This window comes from Lutjanus erythropterus, chromosome 16 (genome assembly GCF_056507025.1).
Source record: "Lutjanus erythropterus isolate fLutEry1 chromosome 16, fLutEry1.hap2, whole genome shotgun sequence".
Taxonomy (NCBI): Eukaryota; Metazoa; Chordata; class Actinopteri; order Lutjaniformes; family Lutjanidae; genus Lutjanus; species Lutjanus erythropterus.
The window spans coordinates 27,139,031-27,157,005 of NC_139332.1; the positions used below are offsets into that span (position 1 = coordinate 27,139,031).

At 41.0% G+C, this 17,975-nt stretch overlaps 1 protein-coding gene across 1 annotated transcript; it reads left to right on the forward strand.

Moving 5' to 3' along the window:
• The first annotated feature begins 414 nt into the window (after positions 1 to 414).
• Positions 415 to 5,120, forward strand: LOC146313212 (cyclin-dependent kinase 5 activator 1). The gene is made up of 2 exons (XM_084739381.1): positions 415 to 487; positions 3,346 to 5,120. The coding sequence occupies exon 2, from the start codon at positions 3,533 to 3,535 to the stop codon at positions 4,523 to 4,525; it is 993 nt and encodes a 330-aa protein (XP_084595507.1). The 5' UTR covers positions 415 to 487; positions 3,346 to 3,532; the 3' UTR covers positions 4,526 to 5,120.
• The last annotated feature ends 12,855 nt before the right edge of the window (positions 5,121 to 17,975 follow it).

Consider the following 17,975-nt stretch of genomic DNA (forward strand, 5'->3'; position numbering starts at 1 on the left):
CCGGTGGGACCGAACACCGGTCAGTAGGAGACCGGAGCTCAGAGTGAGGACACGCAGCTGCAGGAGACCAGGAGACACAACCGGAGGACACTTTCCGCTCGGATGCGAGACATGGAATGCATTGAAAGGACTCAGTCAGTGTGAAAGTTTGGACATGGAGACACAAACGAGAAGAGACGTGAAGTCGAGCAGGGTGAGTCTGGTGAGGGTCTGAGGAGCAGCGGAGGATGACACCTGCAGCCCGCCTGCAGCCCGGCGACCACCGACGCGCTGTTCCACACTTGTTCTGCATCTGTAGAGAGGAAGAGGAGGAAGAGGAGCGGGTCAGAGCTGCAGCAGGAGCGACTTTCTCTCTCTGATTCTGCACGCGCACACCAACATCCACAGTTATCTGTTGCGCCCCTTTTTTTTTTTTTTTTATCTTTGCACCATCGCGGACTGCGGCAGGAAACAAGTCATCTGGTAGCAGGACGTCTCGTCCATACAGGTGAGCACCGGAGCAGCTCAGACGTGGAGATTAATGTTGAGATTTATGTGTTTTTGTGGTGTTTTTAAAATCCAAAACTAATAATAATTCCTTTTCAATTATTTTATCAAATCATCTCATAATCTTCTCTATTAATCAATTAGTTGTTTGTCCATAAAATGTTGATTACTGGGCTCTAAAGCCCCAAGATGATGTCCTCAAATGTCTTGTTTTGTCCACAACTTAAAGATATTCAGTTTACTGTCAGGGAGAACTAAAGAAACCAGGAAATATTCAGAAATCAGACATTTTAGACATTTTTCATTAAAAAAAAAAATACCCTACTTGATTAATCGATTAATTGTTTGGTCCATAAAATGGTGAAATATCTCGATCAGTGTTTCCCAAAGCTCAAGATGACGTCCTCAAATTTCTCATTTTGTCCACAACCCAAAGATAATCAGTTTACTGTCCTAGAACACCAAAGAAACCAGAAAAAAATCACATTTAAGAAGCTGGAATTAGATAATTTGGACATTTTGTCTTAGAACATTACTCAAAACAATCACGATCAATCAATCTGTCAATCATTTTCTCAGTTAATTGATTAGTTGTTTGGTCTTTCAGTCAGTGTTTCCCAAAGCCCATGGTGATGACAGATGACTTAAGAAAGCAGACAATATTCACATTTAAGAGTAAAAAATCAGAGGATTTTACCCCTTTTTCTGTCAAAAATTACTCAAAATGATTAGCAATTAATCTGTAGATCATTTCCTTGATTAATCAATTACTTTTTTGTTCCATGAACACTTGAAAAATGCCAGTGAGTGTTTCCCAAAACCCGAGGTGATGTCCAAAAATCTCTCATTTTGTCGACAACCCAAAGACATTCAGAGGACTAATTTAACAGACAATATTCACTTTTAGGAAGCAGAAATAGGATTTTTTTTTACATTGTCATGTTTAAAATTAGCTAAAGTAGCATCAAATAATCTGCAATAATTTTCTCAATTAATTGATTAGTTGTTTGGTCCCAAAAAAGAGTGAAAAATGTCAATCAGTGTTTCCCAAAACCTAAGGTTACGTCCTCAACTGTCTTGTTTTGTCCACATCTCAAAGATATTCAGTTTACTGTCACAGAGGAGTAAAGAAACCAGAATATATTCTTGAGAATCTGAAATCAGAGAATTTGGACATTTTTCTTTAAAAAATACTCAGAATGATTAAGAATATCAAATACTTGCTGAAGCTGATAACTGATCGTTGCTGCTCTACCTTGTTGACATATGTAGTCGACATCTGATCAATTAATTGGCCAACCGTTGCAGCTCTAATGGAAACTATGCCATCTATTTTTACAAGAGGAGACTTATGTGTCTGTTTACCATCTTGGCTCCCGCATTTACTCATTCAGAGAAAGATAAGAGTCCTTTTAATAGTTTTAAATCCAGGACTCTTTGCAGGTTTCAGAGAATACAGCTCATAGATGTAATCAGGCTGTTGATTAACCCCTGAAAATCCATTTTTATGCACATATTTCTCCTTGACGATTGGAACCAATGGTCTGTCTCCACACTGTCTGACAAAAACAGATTTTTGTTGCATCAGTACTCAGCCTGACATGTTTGGTTTCTGTATAAACTTTCATTTTCTTCTCTTCTAGAATTTAATATAAAGTTAAATGGATTGATTTTCAACAATTAAATTAAAGCTACTACAAGGAGTCTTTAACTGCACATGAAACAGCCTCAGTTGATTACTGATGCCTTCATATGACCTAAATAAGCAAACAAGATGATTTGTGAGATGACTGGCTATTTCTATATACTTATTATTAATGTCTGCCACCGTGCCAGATTTTCTGTGAAATCAGATGAACAAGCCTGTGTTCACATTTTTTCAGATAAAGTTACAATAAGTAATATGCTAGTCACTTGAAAAGGAGTAATAACCACCATAGAAACTTTCTTTTTTGTACACAGGAGCCCCCAAAATCAACACAATATTAAAGTTCCTTGTAGTAGCTTTAACAGCCAAGTATTTTGACAACCAATTAATCAGTTTGGGTCCATTTTTAAGAAAAAAAAAGTCAATTGATGTAGATTAGCTATCTTGTTAGCAAGTGTTTTGTTAATATTAGCTACCAGATGTAACTAGCTTGCAAACAACTGATATTGATTAGCTAGCTTGTGTTTGGCTAACATAACTTAAGATGTGACAATTTATGGCACTTTTTTGGTTTTCTTTTCAACATAGATGAGCCCTTTTATAAGAACAAGATGTTGAAATGATCAGATTACAGCTTCTTAAATATGAATATTATCTGTTTTCTTTACTTCTCTATCTCAGCTAGTTACCAAGTGTTCTTCTAACATTAGCTACCAGATCTAACTAGCTTGCAAACAACTGATAATGATTAGCTTGTTAAGACATGATACTGAGTAGCTAGCTAGTTAGCTATAGTTTTGCTAATACATGGTAAATTAAGATGTGACTATTTATATTGCTTTTTTGTTTGTCTTTCCAACATTTTTTGAAGAAAATAAAATGCAAAAGTTCTCTGATTTCAGCTTCTTAAATACAAATATTTTCTAGTTTCTTTACTCCTCTATAAGCTAATTAGCAAGGTTAGGTTGTGGACAAAACAATCTTTGGGAAACACTGACTGATCAGCATTTATCCCCATTTTCCAATATTTAATAGACCAAACAACTTATCAGTTAATCGAGAAAATAATAAATAGATTAATTATCAATGAAAATACAGCCCTACAACAAGATGCAATGGACAGAATGTGGCGCATATATATATATATATATATCTAAAATAAAATTAAGTGATATTGCGTGCATTAATTTTACTGTTTCTGTGTGTTGCAGGTAATGTCTCTGCAGGCACAGTCATTGAAACTGTTCAGCTCACCTTGACATGTCTGCTCCACGCGTCTCTTCATGCTGTTTCCCTCTCGAGAGTTCACCTCTGCTGGATATTAACAAATAAAAGAGAACTTTTTCTCAGACGTGTTCCCTCTCTACAGCAGTCTCATCTCTGGAGCACTGACTCACCATGGGCACCGTACTATCACTGTCTCCCGGCTCGCGGAAATCGGGCTACTATGACAACCGGCCGGGCTCGCTCAGCCACTACCCGAGCCTCAGCAGCCGCTCCCTCAACAGCCAGAAGGACCGCGGGCTGAAGAGGGGCCAGTCCATCTTCCTCCCAGCGCTCACATGGAAGCGACTGGTGGCCTCCACGAAGAAGAAGGGCAACTCCAAGAAAGGTACAGGGGGCCCCGTGGCCCTCGGGGACCCTCTCAACAACAACAACAGCATCAACATCTACCAGAAGGACCCCGTGTTGCATCTCAACCGCGAGAACGTGAAGAAGTCGCTGTCATGTGCCAACCTGTCCAGCTACGAGGGCCCAGCAGGACTGGGTCTGGGGCTCGGCTATGGCCTGGGGTTGGGTCAGGGGCACGGGTGTGGCTACAGTAAGTCACAGCAGCTGTCCTCTGTGAAAAAAGTCCCCCAGGGGACAGTGAGCACGTCCCCGAAGCGGGTCATTGTCCAGGCGTCCACCAGCGAGCTCCTGCGCTGCCTTGGTGAGTTCCTGTGCTGTCGCTGTTACCGCCTGAAGCATCTGTCTCCGGCCGACCCCGTGCTCTGGCTGCGGGCAGTGGACCGCTCACTGCTGCTGCAGGGCTGGCAGGACCAGGCCTTCGTCACGCCGGCCAACGTGGTCTTCGTCTACATGCTGTGCCGAGACGTGGTGGACGGCGACCTGGTGGCGTCGGAGCACGAGCTGCAGGCCATCCTGCTCACCTGCCTCTACCTGTCCTACTCCTACATGGGCAACGAGATCTCGTACCCCCTCAAGCCCTTCCTGGTCGAGGCAGGTAAGGAGGCTTTCTGGGACCGCTGCCTCGCCATCATCGACGCCACCAGCGCCAAGATGCTGCGAATCAACGCAGACCCGCACTTTTTCACACAGGTTTTCGCTGAACTCAAGAGCGAGGGTGGCTGCGGCCCCCAGGACTACAGTCGGGTGCTGGATCGGTGAGAGGACGATTGAGCACCCATCCTCACTGACCGCATGCCTTTTGTACACTCATGCACACAAACACTTGCACACAGACACACACTCACATCTGTCTCATACAGATTCCCCTCCCCTTTCCCTTCTTTGAAGGCCTATCTTGACAGAATGGTTAAGACATATTTAATCATTCCACCTGTGTTTGCTGCCATTGTCATGTTCCATCCACAGATAGAAATAAGGAATTACCCCTCAAGATTGTCACTTACAATTGAACCTTCCTAAGTCCCGCCCCCTTTTGCTTTGTGCTCCAATAACAGTTGAGCAAGAAGAACCTCTGTCAACTTTCTCCTTTCCTGTTTCTTACACTTACATATGCAATGTGCTAGGATCGTTTTGTTGGGAAGAAAACCAAAATAAGCAGCATAGATCATCACATTTTAAGTTACCCAGTATTAGCAAAACACTAGCTAACCAGCTAGCTAATCTACATAAATTGTTGGCTAGCTGTTTACATCTGATAGCTAATGTTAGCAAAACAATTCCTAACTAGCTAGCTAATCTAGATTGTATCTAGAAGGGAACAGTGGATATGCTATGTGCTAGGCTTGTTTATGCCAAAATAGGCCAAAAGGAACCTTCATATTTTGTTGATTTTGGAGGTTTCTGTGGGCAAAAGTGGGAACCACAAAATATAACATGAAAAATAAAAACATCAGTAGTATCACCACATCAACCATCAACACAGACGAGTCAAGGACGTAACATATCTAGGTACAGGAAACAGAGAAGAAGAAAGTTGACCGAGGCTCTGCTGGGTACCAAGCTTGCTGAACTGGGTCACTTTGCTGACAGCGGCTCATAGTTGTGTTTCTTTTCCTGGAATATCCACCTGAGTTTACTTGAGTTGAGGAACCATTTGGTCCACCTGTCCCCCCTGACCCCATGTGTCGTCCCAGCTGCCCCTCTGGATCTGCACGGCATCCTCACCCTCCTCTCTGAATGTGATCAATCAAGAAGTTGCCATCATCATTCGCAAAACACCACCGCAGATTTTTCTTCACTAACGTCCGAGCGGATTCACAGAAGAATGAAAAGAGCGGCACAGACAATAATCCAGGGAGGGCAAGTTGTGTTTTCCTGGACAATGGGAGGAGACATCTTGACATTGGCTGCTGGCTAAGCCTCATGTGCCAGCAGTGAAAAGTGACTCAGACTGATGGGAACAGCTGAGAGGTCCATGTAAGGTCCCGCTGGTCCTGCTGTGCGCTGTGTAATCACTAAAGCAAAACGAACAGGCAGTGTTTTGTGGAGCCTTTTGAGGGGTCGTCTGGCCTGAGGGGACAGTTGCTATTTTTTCTCTTTTTACTCACTCAAACCTGCCTCTGTTTTTTTTTTTTCCATCTTATCTCATCTCAGGAGAGTTTCCTGGTGGAAGCAGAACATGGATTTAAGATTGACATGCTTTGTGCGAGTGTGTGCATGTGTCGCTGTGTGTGTGTGTGTGTATTGTGCAGTGGCCGGCAGCCAGGGTCATCAGCTGTTTACTCCATCCTTTGTTCCCTGCGTCTTGTTGACAGGGCACCCACAGCCGTGGTATTAATGAGATTAGCAGATTACTGCAGCCCCTCCCCTCACTCAACCTCTGCCCCCTTCTTGTCCACTCGGCAGCCCTGCAGAGCTTCAGTGGCTAATCCAGGCCAGGCTGGACCGGGCTGGACTGTAAACACACACACATGTACACAAACAAACACACACTCATTTGAATACCTTGTCGTGTGCACCTTATTCTCCACGGTGCATGAATAAAACGCTGTGTGACACACGTGTGCAGCTCAGGGTCCAACACAAAGCTCTCTGAGAGAGAAACGAATGCTGCTGTGGTTGAAGAGGTTTGTTGTTGTAGTTGAATTTGTTCCACTTTCTCATCAGTCACCTGCGCATCCTCATCTGTTTTCTCTCCTTTCCTTCCCCCAACTCCTCTCTGTTGCTAAATTATCCCCTTGAAAGAACCATTGGCATTTGTGCTCCAATGCGTTCAATCTCTACTTCCCATGTGGGTTAATGTGTGTTTGTGAATGTCAGAGGTGGTCACAGATGAGCCCAGGGTTCATCCTTACTGCACTGAAAAATCTAGTAGATCAAATTAAAAGTATTTTCAGATGGATTTCCTGTCCTTAGCCTTCTGCAGGTTGGTTAGATTCCTGCTGATAGCTCAGAAAATGCTGCTAGCGGTAGAAAATAGATAGAAAATTGGAAAAAGGGCTGTCCCCAATACCACGTTTGGTAACTTATATGAATTGCTATTATTGCAATTATGGATGTGAGAGATGAGGACAGGAGGGGAAACGTCAGCCACAGCGCGTGCAGAGGGTGGAGCTCGCCATTCGTGCACACGTGGCAGAAACGCTCCCTAATGAGGATGCTTTTCTGTGCGCTCACTTCACATACACGTGCCCGATTTTTATGTGCGCAGGTTAAACTGGAGCTCCGTTTCTTGCTCTTTATCAGTCTTGTGCCTTTTTTGTTTTTTTTTTTGGTGCAGCAGACACAAGTTCTCCTTTCTGTCTTCAAAACGACAACAACACAACAAAAAAGTGAAATATTGCAGTACTGATTTGCATGTCAGTTACCATGGCGATGGACGAAGCTTCAAAGCATTCAGGTTAGCCCTACAAATTAAGTGCTAATTATGCTTCAGAGTGGCTTAAAAAGACAATAAATATTCAAACTATGAGGGAGCATGCACTGCAGTCTTTTTTTTAACCTATGTCTTTAACCAAAAAGGAAAAATCTACTGATGTTTGGATATAAAAACAAAAATAGTGAGACCTATCTATGTTATAGGACAGTTACTGCCAACCTATCTGCCTCGTGACCCCCATAACCAGATGTTTTTCACATTTTAAGAAGACATCTTTACACTATATCAAGATATATTCATTTATCTTGATCTTGTTATGAGTTACGAGTTTGTATGCCTCAATAATGTGAAAATATCTTGTCATAATGTGAAAAACATCTTGGTATAGAAATAAGCTTTTCACATCATAACGTGACAGTCATCTTTTTTTTTCTTTTTCTGGCATGCCCGCAATATACTTGGCACATATATTTACCAGTTCTCAACTAGTTTAAACAAAGAGCAAAAAAGTTAAATTATCCAGTAATTTACAGGACAAAAAGTAAAGATTAAACAAAAAAAATATCTGCTTTCTTCCTCTGTTAATCATCTTATTATGTGACCTCTTTTGCGGGTCCCGACCCAGAGGTTGGGAACTGCTGGTTTAGAATTGGATGCTGTTGGTTTAGGAAGATGCTTCGAACCTAAAAACGACAAAAACTCCGAGCTACTCTCTTTTAAAACAATTAAAACACCTTTCTGATTTTCTAAAACATGGATGCTCGACTTCCACCGGTGATGTGTTGCTCACAGTAGCATGTGGCGCAGCCTTAATCTTATTGTGTTCGAGGCATCTGGAGGTTTCGGTGCTCCAGTCCCCCCCCCCCCCCATGCCGCAGTTGTTCTTGCACACTTCGCTGCGACACTACAGTATATACACACACACCCACAAGGTCATATGACAAACAAGCACCCCTATAAGATTTGACCTTTACCCACATGTGCACACAAACACACTCCGGTTCACATCCCCTCCTTGGGTAATCCAGTCCTAATCCTTCCACCCAATCAAATAGAGAGAGGGAGCGAGGGATGAAAACATGAGGAAATAAGTAAACGGTTCAGAATCCGATGAGATTTGGTGTCACACTTCTCGTGCGGTTTTGGACCCTCGGCTCAGCCGTCAAATCCTGCTCTAACAGACCGGAGGCCTCGGGGACCCGGAGCTCAACCCTGCTGCCTATTCCAGTTCACCCAGGCTGCCTGAGGGACCTCGCATGAGCTCGCACCAGTCAACCAGAGCGGAGAGACGGCCGTGATTCACGCTCTGACAGTCGAGCGCCGAGACACCGCCGTCTCTTTTTCTGGAGCGTTGACTGGCAGCCATTTTGGGCTTGTTGTTGCGGTCGGTCAGTGCAGCTCTCTTTCTCTCTCTCTCTCTCTGGCCCGGCCCCGGCTTTGACAAGGACACTTGTGTCTTGACTCAACCCCCCCCCCTTCCTCCCTCCAACCCCATTTCCACACACACTCAGCTGTTGTTCCTGGCCAGTTTCATTAGATTTGACACCCCACACCCGCCAGCCATTGTCAGGACGAGGAAGGGCAGAATGGAACTGTTTGTTGGCATCGGTTGTGGTTGTGTTTGTGCATGAATGTGGGTCAAAGTTAAGGGCAACATCTGCTTCCACCATCCGTCTTCTGTAAACCTGGACATTAATTCAATCAGGAGATACGGCACAGCATGTTCACGTGATGCTGATGTTAACTCTTCTGACAAATCTGCTGCAGGTTTTCTTCCTGTATTGAAAACTTTTGCTCACATTCGGCTCATTCTTCATGCTTATTCGTGGCACAGACACAGAGGAACCCTGCTCACTGAAGCCTAATCGAGTTTTAACACAATTTGTCAAATGTGATGTAGAAGAAGGCAACTGTCCCCTCTTTCAGTACCTCCGTCCAATCGGTCGTCGAGCTGGATCGCATCCGCTGTTCCTTCAATCGTTGAAACAGAGCGGAGAGGCTCCAAAGCCAATTAACTCAACCGGAGCTCTAATTCTGTTCATCCAATCAAACCCTGCAGAACCTTTGGCTGACGGCAAATAGACACATGATGCCTGTGACATCTCTGTGGATAATTTACGACTCCTGTTACGCAGAAATTGATTGACTCCAGATATTTAGGCACGATAAAACGGGACATTTAGTGGATGGATGGGACCTTCATCTGGGACTTTCAGATGGGCCTTAGACTGGCTCTGTTTTTGAGACTTTTGGGGGTTTGTGTGAACAATGTGATATAATATTTAATGGATAAGTCTGGTTATATTTTTCTTATTGTCAACAAGGTCCATGTGTTAGGCTGTATTTTAGTTCTTTCAGACTTCCCCTCTTCCCCTTTGCTCTTACTCGTGGTGAGAAATACCAATTTTTCTTTTTTTGTTTTGTAATACCAGGTACCAGGGACAGGATCACCGATATCAATACCAATATCAATACCTGTTATTGCTAAAAGCAGCTAAGGGAGCAATATTTGTTATAATTTACTACCGATCTACTTCTGAATAGATTACCACCAATAATTTGCCAAACATGAGGCATTTCTTCTCATTTTATCAATGACTTAATTCCAAGTTAAAGCACTAGATAGTTTTTGTGAAAACAAATCTTGCAGCACATTGAGGAACATTTATGCTCCCAGGATGTCACCTAACATGTGATAGATCAATTTTTTGTTACCAATCCTATTGACGCTAGCTTCGACACTCAAATCAGCTAACTAAGTACTCTCCTAAAAAAGCTGGGCACTGTAGCTTTTAGCAAACGTTGCTCAAACAGGAGCGAAAAGGGCATTTGTCAGGGACTATTTGCAGCTGCGGATGAATACACTTTTAGTTCCCTAAGCAACAGGACAGTGCAAGTTGAACAAACTACAGTGCCCATGTTCGTAGGGAAAAGAAAGTGTCGCCCAGTGCATGAGTATGACTCACTGATGTGTTTTTAAAGTCGAATGAAAAAATGCCTTTTTAACCATTTAGATTACATCACCAGTCCTGTTGTGCACCTTTTTTAACAATATATACCAAAAAATCTACTTCTTTGTCAAATCTAATGATGTTTTCTTCCTCTAAAACAAAATCTGAAGACTGATAGTATCATGACATCCACCCATCAATCTTCAGCTTTTAGCGGCACAGCGCTATGACTCAGCAGCTAGCTCGCTAGCTAGCAAGCCATGTTATGTTGGGTTATAACACGTACACCTTTGGAGTTTGGTTCAGCAGTACCAAAACAGCAATAGCTGAAGAATAGCTAATAGCTAAACAGTGATATGGTTTTCTTATTTTATGTGTTTAAACTGGGAAAGACTTTGGAATTTGAACTGACTGCCAATCAGATTGGTCTGTTTTCACCCAAAAAAAAGGGGCGGGGCATGACCCAGTTTGCCCTCATCTATACTGTTGAAATGCTGCTTAATCTGGACTTTAATGGCTTCCAGACAAAAAATGGAGAAAAAGAGGATAATTAATAATTAATTGTTTATGTTCTTTTGTTGACAAGAAGATAAATGTGGCAGACTTTTCCTTTAATTCACCACAGCTCTATGAGTTGTGTTAAGTTATTTCAGTATGCTGCTGCTGCTGCTGTAGGTTGGTGTGAGATTTCAGTGGCACACCTCAGAGTGATGATGTAAATACATGGGAGTGTAACAAAAAGAGCTGTTACGACTGAAAAAACGAACAAAAAAGAAATAGTCTTGCTGTGTAGTAGCATGCATGCCAGCCAGGTAGTTTAGAAATGTTTTCTCTTTTTTTTTTTTTACCTCTGCTTTTGTTTGATTTTTTTTTTTTTTTTATATGTGATGTTTTAAATGAAAGATTTATTTCTTTGGTAACTTAAAAACTGGATTATCGTTGGAGTGTTCCTGTTTAGGAAACATGATGTCAACAGTATTAAAGTCTCGTACGACTGCAGATGTTAACTATCATCATTATTGGTGGTCTGTTCATGTTTAGAAACAAAATAGAGACAAAAAAAATAAATAAATAAATAATCAACGCTCATGTTCTCGGTCCTGAAATAGCAAAGCATGTGAATTCATATGAGCTATGACAGAATTATAAGTTTATTTTAAACTCAGCTGTCTCATACCGGACTTCATTCGTCATTTTGCTAACTTAGATGTGGTCATCATGTGTCATCTGCTGCGACGAGAATCTCCCCGCCCCCTCAGACTCACACAGACTACAGTATACATATAGAAAGTTTGAGGCTATCAATAGCTTTTCTCATCAATGCACCAGCTGCTGACACAAAGGCAGCCATTGTACGTTTAGCGTTTGTCGCAGGCAGCTCCGGCTCAGCCTGCGTCGTCCTCACTGATCGTAGCTCTGCCCCTGACGCTTCGACACGTCCAGCTCCTCGTCTTCACACTCATCACAACAACGCCTCGGCTGTGTTGTGTCAACGCTGGACAGATGTTAATACAGAGATAAACATATACGAGCGTCCCTGAGTTTCCATCGTTACCCTCCTCAGCCGTCGTTGTGACCGTCACACCAAAATGAAGACGCAGCACATCACCTCCAGTGACTTTTGTAAAGCCACTAAAATGTGTGTGTGTGTGTGTGTAGCTGAAAGTCAAATACTGTTGATGGGGAAAACTTGAAGAAAAACAAAATGTGACTGTTTCATTTTTCATGTTATTTTTTTGTTTGTTTGTTTTCCTTTTTCATGATGATGATGATGTTTACTATGTTGATTATTTAATAAAGTATTGAGCTGAAATCCAGATTTTGTGTTTCTCTTCTTTCGTACATTGAAGCCCATTTCAGCGGGGAAAAAATATTCATGAGTTAGTATCCAAATCATTATTTTGAGACAATGATAATCATTTAGAGATACTGAGTCATTATTTAGAGAAAGTTTCTTATTATTTTGACATACAAGTCATTATTTTTTAGATAATGTCGATTACTTTGAGATACTGAGTCATTATTATGAGATATTACATGATTGGTCTGTTAGTTTTGTAACACAGACCATTGCTATGGACACGGTTTTGATCACTGACTCTGGAGGAGCAATAAAACCCTTTTTTAATAAAATCTGCTTCACATCACAGTCCTGCATCTCCCTGCCAGGGTTTATTTTGCAATAATGACCTGCTCTCCGTACACGGTCCCTTACAGTATAACGTCAATTATTGAGATACTAAGTCATTAGTTTAAGATAATGTAAATTATTTTGAGATACAGAGTCATTATTTTTGAGATAGGAGGCCATTATTTTGTAAAAAGTTCTCGTTATTTTGAAAGTTTCTCGTCATTCTGACCCAGCAGAATCTTTCTTCCTTCATCACATTGGCAGAAATAGGTTTTCATACACACACGTGCAGCTTTTCACACGTTTACATCTGCGAGGCTCACACACTTAACTCAAACTGCCTTTGTTCTCCCCACAGTTCACATGATATACTCTCCGCCCGCAATCCCGCTAAACTTAAGACTGGCAGTAAATTCACGTGGGACGTGAAATAGCTTAATGCACAGCCACACAATAGCCCGGGCGCTGCAGATGGCCTTTTGGCTTCCTGTCAGAGGGGGGCTGCGCTCCATCTGAGCATATCCCTGCAGTCAATCACCACCCTCCCTGCTCCGACCACAGGTGGAGACGCTGTGATGCTGCCTCTGCTCAGCAACAGTCTCCTCTCAGTGCGATATGAAACTTTGTGCAGCGTAGAAACATTAAAGAATGAAGTCGCTGCTGCTGCTGCAGAGCGCCTTGTTCTGTTTAGTGTTTAAAGTGAGTTTAAAATGAAAAACGAAGAGAGGAGAGCAGGTTTTATGTGCAGGTTTAGTAGCGGTGGTCGTCTGCCTCAGGCCGCCTTCGTCTGTCTCAGTGTGTTATCATTGTTATTTCTGTTAACATTCAGACACATAAACAGCTGAGGATTTCAGCCACGCTCTGGTTTTAACCACAGTCTTAGCCTACATTTTTTCCTCATTTGACACAATCTGGTGAAGATCACTTTCTCACAGTTTATGCATTTCCAGCAGCGGAACATTACTGAGTAGATTTACTCAATGCTTGTTCTTCAGTACACTTCAGAGGTTTAAACTTGTACTTTTTTTTTCCATTTTCTACTTCAGATTATTAATTCAAAATATAGGGAATGTGGTTTAGGTGTCATTTGCCTTCCTCCTTTGGTTACTTCACCGATCTCTCAGAGTTAGGTACAGTGATGCCCCTGTCCATATTCTCCAATATATGCCTGTGAGATAGAAATTTATGGATGATATAGTGCTGTATATTTGTTTTGTTCAAAATATAACGAACTTATAAAAGATCATGTATTATTAATGTATGTTACACAATGTATAAAGTAGTTAAAATGAACTCCACCACCATCACCAGCTGCACCATTAGTGATGCTTGCACATAAATGCATCACTAATTATAATCCAGTTATATAATATATGTGTTCAAGTGAAATGGCAAATTTTGCATAATGACTACTTTGATGCTAATACTTTTTTTTTTTTACACGTGTTCTTGCTGCTTTTTACTTAAAAGGTCCAGTGTGTACGATTTATTGGCAGAAGTATGTTTTATAAGTATGTTTTCAATAGTGTATAATCACCTGAAATTTTTTTTTTTTTTTGCAAGTTTCATAGAAACAAAAAGTTCTCCAACACACTTGGAAGGGGAGGGTGAGGTGAGGTGAGGTGTTTGCAATCGATAGATGCCACTGCGTCCTACACGTAGGTCCTTAAAATCAAATGATCCAGTGATGCATTTAGTTAACATCAGTGATCAAAATGGACTAAACTGCTTTTTTAATGAACTGTACTACTCTTATGATGACTTATGATCAGTTTACTGCGAGCTGAACACTGGACACTAAAAGAAATAAATTGTACATATCTGCAACTCTGAGCACATGCTAAACAAAAGCAGTTATTTAAAAAATACGTTAAATATACAAGCTGGGCAGATGATTTAGTGCACATGCATACAAAAATGCCAAGGATTATACAATGTTGCATGCACACTACCTAAATCAGAGTCAGAAATACTTTATTGATCCCTGAGGGGAAATTGTTCACGTTAAAAATGCTCACATTCAAGAATAGAAAAATATATCACATAGAGCAATTAGTAATAACGGAGGTGGCAAAAACATGTAAAAATATGTGCAATCCACCACCAAATTTACCCACAAAATAGCAATAATAGATAATAAAACAAAATATGTCCAGTGAGAGTGTGTAAAGGTCTGTGCCTTATTTTCCCAAACAGCTATATACAGTTATAGAGCATATATATGTATATATAATCTTCTCCTCTAGCGTCCAGCAGTGATATTCCATTTTAATGGCAGTGATGCACCGATTGATCTTTTTGCAGAACTAATTAAGTGTCCTGCTGCTTCGGTATGAAATTATGTGGTGATTATGTTTATATTTTCAGAACAGTGCTTCAGAAAATGTGCTTAAGCAAAGGAGAAAACTGTAGTGTCTGGTTTCAAATGACTGCTAATTTTATGAACAGTCTGATATAGCAGTAAAATACCACAATCAACCTCGAACAAAATCGCAGAGTTTTTCATTTTTAACAGATTCATTTAGCTGTTCTCATATAACAGATGTCTGCCATAAAACTAAGACTCAAAAATGACTTTTCAGTCAAAGCAGCTTACTTGGCGAGGCTCGATGCGTCTGTCTGCTCTCTCTGTCTGATGGTATTGGGAAATGATTATTTAAATGCCATTTATAATCTGTTCACAATGCCGGAGCGAGAGGGCAGCGGGGTGAAAACCATATGGTGCTGGTCGGAGCTGAGGTCAGTGGGCAGAGGCCAGGGACACCTCAGAGGGCAGAGAGGTGAGGCCAGGATGCTTTGATTAAAAAAAAAAAAAAAGAGGACAGATGAAATAAAATGAAGAGGCTTCGCTGCAGATGGCTGCCACAGACCGACTGAGTCCTTTCCAGCTCTCTCCACAAATCACCCAGCTCTCTGCCTCCCAGTGTCACACTTCTATAGCGGATTCCCAGTGGCTTTCTAAAAGCCTTGGCTGCTGTTCGCTGCCTTTTATCGGCCCTCTGGGATCTGACATGCTCCAAAAATCCCCTCTGTCAATGCCTACTATAGATGGCATCCAGAGACATTATCGATTCAAGCTCTGTTTTACAACTTTTCCACTTCAGGCTCACCACAAATTACTGATCGTGTGAGCTTTATATTTTAAAACTTGCTTTAAAAAAAAAACGACACTCAGCACAAGCACGCACAATCTTTGCTCTTTTATGAGAACAGTCATTATCCAACCAACCCAAACCACTTTTGCAAAATGACAGTAGGCCAGGGGCCAGCAGATAAACAAACATTACTTATCAGAAAAAAATGGATAAAAATGAAAAGGTCCCACATCTTTCTTTGAAAGTCTTTAGTTTCACATTAATCAACTTTTTAGTTTAATTTATTAACCAAATTAACTTAATGCAAGTATTGTCAGATAAATCCAATATTTTACTGCATTTGATGACTCCAACTGCAGTGTAAATGCTTTAGTAACATTCGAAAGAGTTTATATAACATTAAACATCTGGAACATTTTCCATCATGAAATCACTGAAATGTTGGAATGATTCATAAACATAAAATATAAACATAAACTGTTCCTAGCAGGGACAGGATGAAGAGCATGTTTTAGTCTCATCGTCTGATCCTGCTGCACTTTACAAAGCCTGACAGGCTTTTCTGTTACTAACAGCCTAAATTTATCCCATCACACAAACCTGCCATCCCTCATTCTTGAAAAAAAAAGTGTCAATCAATTTATTTTCAATTAGAAAATGGTTGCAGGGCCAAACAGCACCCTATTGAGGGCCCGATTTGTCATGCAAGCAGCAAGCTGAGTATCAGTGATTTAAACTGTTTATTTGCTCCAGCATGAGCTGCAATTATTAGCATGTCCAGCTAACTAGCTTATTACCCATGCACAGTTGTAAATGAGATACAAGGCCAAGGAGCATTTCCTGGTTTATGGGGTTACTGCCTATATATATATATATATATATATATATATATATATATATATATATATATATATATATAACTGTTCACAACTAACTTGTAAAAGATAATGTACAGTGAGCAGGTCGTTATTGCAAATCGAATCACTGAATCACTGTACATTGTCCCTCTTATTACATGGTTAAAAACAATTTGACACAAAGAATTAATTTCAAAATGATTTTATGGATTTTAAAATCAGTGTCCAACAGACTGTTCTTCATAGCAACAGTCAGTTAGAGAAAGCTGTAACTAACCAAATATTTAACAAAGCCATGTAATAATGTGTAGTTTTTCCTTGCTGCTTCTGTGAAAACTGGTCCTGGATGCTACAATGACAGAGGTTAAGTTCGCGGCTCTGTCCTGCTGTTTATTGGATTTTGGTAAGTTTGGCTCCACCAACGTTACCTGAGACTGGGTTTGCCAAAATCATCACTTGGTCAGTATCCAAACAGCCTTTTATAACAAAAGTGAAAGCTTACACCAGCCTAGAGTTTGGTAATACAAACAAGAATGTAAGCTAAGCTAACATAGTTAAGCAAGAACAAAATAACAGTCCCAATTTACATCTTTCTGTATAATACTTGGACTAACAGGCTTTATACTGCAATACAAGAACTCTTTCTGTCTTTATTTTCATCTCTGTCAGATCTTATTTTTATTTTATCTTGGTCAGCTGGCAAAGATGCTGCTTGCCTGCGGGCTTGTTAGCTTTAGCCTCAGTCTGTTAGTATATCATGTATGAAACCATCAAGTGTGTATTTAAGATATTAAGACTCTCATTTTAAAACTAGTCAGCTGGAAACATTAAAAATTCAACCAGAGTCAGCTGTTTTCACCCAACTCATGTGGATAACTTTAGCTTCATTAGCTAGCTAGCTAGCTACAGCTAAACTCTGACAGCGAAAGTCAGCAAAATCAGCAGTCCACACCTAAAACTGAAAACCTTACTTTTGTCTACGTCTGTCTGAAATCGATGTGATTGATTGATTGTTTTGAAAACTTACTAATATTTGGCTGTTAAATCTGACACTGTTGTCTTTGCTAACTGCACACACATGCTATGTGAGATTGGAAAGACTGATGAGCGTAGAAACAATCAGTCTGCAAAGGTCGTGTCTAGAAAGGAACCACTGATTTGCAAAACTCTACCAGGATTTGTTCATGTTGTTTGTTTGTTTGGGTAACCAGGGAGCAAATACTTGGTTAGGATGAGAGAAAGATCATGGTTTGGGTTAAAACGACCGAATTCATTTGTCTGGGTTTCCCTTTTAGACACAACCATTCACAAACTACAGTAGACCTACTGTTATGACCTACATATGTATATTTGAAATAAATCAAGTTACTTAATTTGTAAGTCTGCAATCATCAGATTTAAGAATAAATGATTTTCCCTGAATGCAGTGGTAAAAATAAAGATCATGTGCTGCAGCTGAGCTTTAAAAGGAATAATATCATTTGATATCGGGGTCAGTCTCCACTGTGAGATTCTTTACAGAACACGAGTACAGTTTGGGACCTTGGAGAGCAGTAGCCTGCTGGCACATCCCGACTGAGTGAACAGATGGTTCACTCAGCCACGCACCCACAAGTAGTGGGCGAAGGACACCGCCGGAGGGGACTCCAGAAGATTCTGCAGGGACATCAAAGTCTGCGAGGAGCAATCAGAGGTCTCATTAAAGCTTCATGAGGTGCAAAAAGCAAATATACAATCTTATATCTGGCTTACGGCAGTACTGTAGTAAGTACTATCCTTAAGTAAATATTGAGGTA